The sequence below is a fragment of the Chiloscyllium plagiosum genome, chromosome 19, assembly GCF_004010195.1.
Source record: "Chiloscyllium plagiosum isolate BGI_BamShark_2017 chromosome 19, ASM401019v2, whole genome shotgun sequence".
In the NCBI taxonomy this organism is placed as follows: Eukaryota; Metazoa; Chordata; class Chondrichthyes; order Orectolobiformes; family Hemiscylliidae; genus Chiloscyllium; species Chiloscyllium plagiosum.
This window is the reverse complement of record NC_057728.1, coordinates 68251652-68258992: the sequence shown is the minus strand read 5'-3', so window position 1 is coordinate 68258992 and position 7341 is coordinate 68251652. Positions and strand designations below refer to the sequence as shown.

At 43.5% G+C, this 7341-nt stretch overlaps 1 protein-coding gene across 4 annotated transcripts in view; it reads left to right on the top strand.

Moving 5' to 3' along the window:
* LOC122559357 (microtubule-associated protein 9-like) overlaps positions 1 to 7341 on the top strand; it is a 179314-nt gene that overhangs the window by 148539 nt on the left and 23434 nt on the right. For all 4 annotated transcript variants that reach the window (XM_043708800.1, XM_043708803.1, XM_043708801.1 and 1 more), the window contains one exon: positions 2838 to 2973. In XM_043708800.1, coding sequence (XP_043564735.1) covers positions 2838 to 2973 — 136 coding nt within the window. The remainder of the gene's footprint in view (positions 1 to 2837; positions 2974 to 7341) is intronic.

Sequence of the window (7341 nt, the reverse complement as noted above, 5' to 3'; positions counted from 1 at the left end):
CATCTCCTCTGCACAGAAGCCACCTAACACATTTCCGACGCCCCTCCCCCAGGTCCCTCCTCCCTACCTTTTATCTTAGCCTGCTGGACCAACTTTCCTCATTCCTGAAGAAGGGCTTATGCCCGAAACGTCGATTCTCCTGTTCCCTGGATGCTGCCTGACCTGCTGTGCTTTTCCAGCAACACATTTTCAGCTCTTCCAGATGGTCATAAATCCTATCTCTCAGAATCCCTTCTAATACCTTGCAGATGACAGACGTGAGACTGACTGGTCTGTAATTGCTGGGGATTTCCCTATTTCCTTTCTTGAAGAGAGGAATTACATTTGCCTCTCTCCAGTCCTCAGGTACTACTCCATTGGAGAGCGAGGATGCAAAGATCTTCGCAAGCGGTGAAGCAATCACATTTCTCGCTTCCCAAAGCAGCCAAGGACAAATCTGGTCTGGTACCTGGCGACTTGTCAATCTTAGTGTTTGTCAAAATTTTCAGCACATCAGCTTCCTCAATCTCTATCTGTTCCAGCATGCTTACCTGCTCCTTGATGGTTTCATTCACTACAATGTCCTTTTCTTTAGTAAAGACAGAAGCAAAAAACTCATTTAGGGCTTCCCCTACCTCCTCAGACTCTATACACAAGTTCCCTATGCTATCCCTGTTCGGCTCTACTCTTTCTTTGATCATTCTCTTAATCCTCACATATATGTAAAATGCCTTTAGATTCTCCCTAATCCTTCCTGCCAAGCCTTTTTCATGCTCTCATTAAGCATTAACTCTGTTTTCTCTCCACAGATGCTGCCAGACCTGCTGAGTTTTTTCAGCAATTTCTGGTTTTACTTCACATCTCATTTGGGCATAACCTACCTCATATCATGAGAAAGTTGGCCTGGCTGTGCAGACCTCAGCTGAGGAAAATACCTTTTCTTCCTAAACCCTACAGAGGCCAAAATATTTTACAGAGCAACAATAGTAATCAGAACTTGGATTGACCTTTTCATCTTTCACTTTAGTCTATTGAGAGCCTGTGGCATTGCTGCCTGATGTTCTCCTGCTTGTCTGTGCAGGTTCACCATGTCTCTTATGGTCAATGTTGATACATACCACCTGGTTTGGGTAGAACAGTTGTGTGGTCGCCATCAGTAAGGGATCTAAGGTTTCTGATCTTCCTCCACTAGCTGTGGACCAATTTCACTGATGTGTTCACCAAATTGTGATCCCAAACCTCGAGACAATGGACCTCAAATGTCTCTGTGTTGGTTTAAGTTGTAGTCAAAATCTCCATGGAGGTATCGGATACATTTTTCTCAGATGTAAGTTGGGTTGAAGATATAACAACTGTGATTCCCCTTTGGATGTAGAAGAAGAAGACTTAGTTGATGAAGTCATGCACTCCCTTTGGAAACATTTTATGATACTGCCTGTACAACTAAGAACTGCAGACTGCTATGTTCGTCACTAATTTCTTGCAATATACCTGTCTTGCAATTAGAGCAAGAATGGCCACAGCGCTCCCTGGAAAGGAGAGATGATCTAACCCAGCATGCTACTTTCTCTCCACCCCCACCCTCCTCTCATTTATCTCTCCACCCTTCAGTCGCTCTGCCTGTATTCCTGATGAAGGGCTTTTTGCACGAAACATCGATTTTACTGCTCTTCGGATGCTGCCTGAACTGCTGTGCTTTTCCACCCCTTTTCAGCTCATTACACATGAATGCTTTACGAGTTGAATGGTGAATCTTTTGGTGCAGAGGCCAGAAGGTTCTCACCTTACTGGGATCTTTCGGGGTCACTAATTTCTTGCAATATACCTGTCTTGCAATTAGAGCAAGAATGGCCACAGCGCTCCCTGGAAAGGAGATTTGATCTAACCCAGCATGCTACTTTCTCCCCACCCCCACCCTCCTCTCATTTATCTCTCCACCCTTCAGTCGCTCTGCCTGTATCTGGTTTCCAGCATCTGCAGTCATTGTTTTCACCTTACTCAACAGTGGGTGAACAAGAGATGTAGTGGATGGAATGCTTTAGAATGTTGAGAGGATGATGTGATTGTGAGCCCTTTAGTTTATCATCCATGCGTTCCTGAGGTTCATACGCAACGTGACATGCCTTTACAGTTATATAGTTAGACTGAGTGTGACCTTGCAGTAAGTAGATGGTATCACTTACACTTGTTGAGTGCAAGAGATCATTGATTTTGTTCCTTACTGGCACTGATTTCAATCCAGGCCACCTGAGTTGGATAGGAAAGCATCTTACCACTATCTCTGGGTAAGAGGATCTCCCTTCTTTTGTGGATGATCAGTAGGTTTCGCAAAATATAACTGAACCTTGTTGTCAGTGTCTGCTGAATCAGAGATAACTCCCAATGGGATAAGACAAATGAATCCAGCGTTCACAGTGAGTTAAAGCCTGTCTGGATGGCTTTTTAAATATTGCACTTGAATTTTTGACCCCGAAAGATCCCAGTAAGGTGAGAACCTTCTGGCCTCTGCACCAAAAGATTCACCATTCAACTCGTAAAGCATTCATGTGTAATGAGCTGAAAAGGGGTTATTTGTGTGAAAAACTCATCCCAAACCCGGGTTGAAGTGATGATCCCTAACATGCCCAACACTATGCTTCAAAACAAAAAGTGCTGGGTGCTTTCTTTCAGCATTTTAAATACAGCCAAGTTATATAGGTCTTCAGATGGTCTGTAACCATTTGCTGCAAGCTGCTATAGGGATCTGTATTTCTTCAGTTGGCTGAAGCTGATTTTCTTGTTCATATTATCTTTCTTCTTTATACATAGCTTTACTACAACTAATTTGATTTTTTTGCTGTATTTTGTGACAACATAAGGAATTCAAATAAAAAAGTAGAATTGAAGCAAAAGATGAAGAAAAATGCTGAGGAAGAACAGAAGAAGAAAACTGAAGAAGAGTACACGAAGTATGAGAGAGAAGAGATGGCATCAGTAATGTATAAGAAATGGCTGGTAAGATTTGAAGCAAACATGGGAAAGATTTTGGCATGCGTGTAAAATAACTCCAATATAGTTGATGTTTTCATTAAATAATAATTAAATACTGAGAACAAATTTGTTGCTTAAAATCACTCAAAAAGCATTTGGATTCATGAGCAATTCAATTAATTGTAAAGTATCTTAACCTCTCAATGTTTGCCCACTAAGAATATGTTATGATGCCAGTGCGCATGACGTTCATATTGTATGATTAATAGCTTAGAGTCATAGAGATGTGCAGCACAGAAACAGACTTCGGTCCAACTCGTCCATACCGACCAGATATGTTAACCAAATCTCGTCCCATTTGCCAGTACTTGGCCCATATCCTTCTAAGTACAAAAATAGTCAGGTTTTGCTAAAACTGGATTCATAATATAGTGAAATTAAAATATTCAATAACCCTCAAAATTGCCCAACTGTTGCTCACCAAACTTTACATATAACAGAAATCAGACACCAAGTGTATAGCTTTAACAAAAATGAACAATCAATTTCTTTGATCATAACTCCTTCTCACACAGACAGATACAGTTAAACAATATATTGTATAGAAAACAAGACTTTTAATTTGCCAGTTTGATAACTCTTTTGTCAAGTTGCAAATCTTTATAGAATCCTTGAATATTGCATTGACAGTTTAGATTTTGTTTTGAGTTCTTAAATTACCAGTCAATGTAAACAGCTTTCAGCCAGTTCCAAGAAATATTCACTTATTTCTTATCAACTGGGATTATTTTCTCAGGAGGAACAGTCAGTGAATGCAGCTTAACACATGGCTGCAAGGTTGGTGGGTGGCACAGTGGTTAGCACTGCTGCCTCACAGTGCCAGAGACCTGGGTTCAATTCCTGCCTCAGGCGACTCTGTGTGGAGTTTGCACATTCTCCCCGTGTCTGAATGGGTGTGCTCCGGTTTCCTCCCCCAGTCCAAAAATGTGCTGGTTAGGTGAATTGGTCATGCTAAATTTCCTGTAGTGTTCGGTGAAGGGGTAAATGTAGGGGAATGGGTCTGGGTGCGTTGCGCTTCGGCGGGTCAGTGTGGACTTGTTGAGCCGAAGGGCCTGTTTCCACATTGTAAGTAATCTAATCTAAATGTTTAGCAATTTTTAAACCGAATGTGAAGCCAGAGAGTATGAAATTACAGTATCCCATCACCAAGTAACCCTTTTGCCGAGAAGTGCAAGGGAGGAACAAAGGACTTCTGGGAATGTGAGTTTAACCGTTTAAAACCCTTACTTCAGGCGTCTGGGCCTCCATTTGCTGAGAGGTGCGAAGGAGGGGCAAAGGACTTCTGGGAAGTTTTTAAGTGGGATTGAGGATCTGAAAAGTGACTACAGAGAGTTAGGTTGGAAGCTGAAGAGCAGGATGAGTAGAGTAGTGATCTCAGGTTTGCTACTGGTGACACGAGATAGTGAGATGAGGAACAGTCAGTGAATGCAGCTTAACACATGGCTGCAAGGCTAGTGCAGGAGAAAGGGCTTCAGATACCTAGACCATTGGGGTACCTTCTGAGGAAGGTGGGACCTGTACATGAAGGACGGGTTGCACCTGAACTGGAGGGGCACAAATGTCCTGGGTGGGAGATTTGCTTGTGTGATTTGGGAGGGCTTAACCTAGTTTAGCAGGGGGGTGGGAATCAGAGCGACATGTCTGAGAAGGGGACAGTTGCAGATGGGGCAGTGACAGGATGTATTGAATCTATCAGGACGTTTCTCATGCGATGAAACAAAGGGATCGGTTAAAGTGTGTCTGCCTTAATGCAAGGAATGTCCGAAATAAGAGTGACAAACTTAGAGCATGGATCAGTGCTTGGGGCTACGATGTTGTGGCCATAACGGAGACGTGGGTTTCACAGGGGCAGGAGTGTTTGCTTGATGTTCCAGGGTTTAGAACGTTTCAAAAGAACAGGGAGGGTGGAAAAAGAGGAGGGGGTGTAGCATTGCTAATCAGAGAGTGCATCACAGCTACAGAAACAAAGGTTGTTGAGGAAGGTTTGTCTACTGAGTCAGTATGGGTGGAAGTTAGGAACAGCAAGGGAACAGCCACCGCATTGGGGGTTTTCTACAGACCACCTAATAGCAGTAGAGAGATTGAAGACCTCATAGGTGGGCAGATTATGGAAAATTGCAGAAGTAGCAGGGTTGTTGTTATGGGTGATTTCAACTTTCCCAATATCGACTGGAACCTCAGAGCCAGACCAGATTTATCCTAGGCTGCTCCGGGAAGTGAGAAAGGAGGTTGTTAAGCCACTGGCGAGGATATTTGCCTCCTCACTCTCCACAGGCGTCGTACCGGAGAATTGGAAGGAGGCGAATGTTGTTCCTCTTTTCAGGAAGGGGAATAGGGAAATCCCTAGCAATTACACACCAGTCAGTCTTACATCTGTGGTCAGCAAGGTTTTGGAAAGAATTCTGAGGGATAGGATTTAAGACTATTTGGCAAAGCATAGTGAGATTCAAGGCAGTCAGCATGGCTTTGTGATGGGCAGGTCATGCCTCACAAATCTTATTGAGTTGAGATGTCAAGACAGGTCGACGAAGGTCGAGCAGTGGATGTGCTGTATATGGATGTCTGCAAGGCATTTGATAAGGTTCCCATGGTAGGCTCATTCAGAAAGTCAGGAAGTATGGGATACAGGGAGATTTGGCTATCTGGATTCGGAATTGGCTGGCTGACTGACAGAAGGCAGAGTGATTGTAGATGGAAAGTATTCTGCCTGGAGGTCGGTGTTGAGTGGGGTCCGGCAGGGCTCTAATCTTAGGCTTCTGCTCTTTGTAGTTTTTATAAATGACTTGGATGAGGAGGTTGAGGGGTGGGTTAGTAAATTTGCAGATGACACAAAGGGTAGAGGTGTCGTCGATGGTATAGAGGGCTACTGCAGGTTGTGACATCGACAGGATGCAGAGCTAGGCTGAGAAATGGCAGATGGAGTTCAACCTGGATGCCTTTTGGAAGGTCGAACTGAATTCTGAATATAGGATTAAAGACAGGATTCTTGGCAGTGTAGAGGAACAGAGGGATCTGGGTGTGCAAGTACATAGATCCGTCAAAGTTGCCACCCAAGTGGATAGGGTTGTTAAGAAAGCATATGGTGTTTTGGCTTTCATTAACAGGGGGATTGAGTTTAAGAGCTTCAAGGTTTTGCTACAGCTCTACAAGTCCATGGTGAGACCACACTTGGAATATTGTGTCCAGTTCTGGTCGCCCTACTATAGGAAAGATACAGAGGCTTTGAAGAGGGTGCAAATTTACCAGGATGCTGCCTGGACTGGAGGGCTTGCCTTATGAAGAAAGGTTGAATAAGCTTGGACTTTTCTCTCTGGAGAGGAGGAGGAAGAGAGGAGACCTGATCGAGGTATACAAGATAATGAGAGGAATAGATAGAGTCAGTAGCCAGAGACTTTTCCCCAGAGCAGGATTGACTGGTATGAGAAGTCATAGTTTTAAGATATTAGGAGGAAGGTACAAAAGAGATGTCAGAGGTAGGTTCTTTACGCAGAGAGTTGTGAATACATGGAATGCGTTGCCAGCTGTGGTGGTGGAAGCAGAGTCATTAGGGACATTTAAGAGACTGCTGGATATGCACCTGGTTAGTAGTGAGTTGAGGGGTGCGTAGGTTAAGTTAGCATATTTTACATTAGGATTAAACCTTCTGTGCTGTACCTTTCTATGGTCTATGTTTATTTACTTACGCATAGTACACTGGCTGTCAACCAGCCAGCTCAGAGTCAGTCCCCTGAACTGAAGAAATTCTAAATCCTCTGTTTATTTTATTTTCCTGGTCATTTTTTTTTTCTTTGTTTTCCTTTTTTTTAGTTTTCCTTTACCCCCGCACTACCACCTAATCGCGGTCGTGCCTATTTTTCCCAGAAACCATGTTGTGTTTGTGCAAGTGTAGGATACAGTGAAAAATAAGTATGTAAATCTTTATTTGTATTCCACCACCAGGAAGAAAGGAAACACCCGAGTGGCCAGTGACAAGCATGTCTTTCTCACCAAAGCGCAATGCTGCATGATCAAAAATGTAAAGGGGAGGGAGGGGATTAAATCAAAATAGAGTTGGAGGGGGAAATAAAATACTCCACTCCCTGCAATGCCCACTTCTCCCTGAACAGCTCGAGGGTGTTGGTAGACACCGCGTGCTCCTTCTTTAGGACACCCAGGCTGGGATGTAGCCGAAGAAGAGGGGCAGGCAATCAGCCATAAGGATCCCCTCCATGGCCCGGTGCCTTGACCTGTTTATGGCCAGTTTGGCCAGGCTATCCTCTGTTAAAAATTATATCCTTTAATTATTTTCTGAATAATAAATCTTCAAAAGGCCACAATCTCCATATTTGAAAT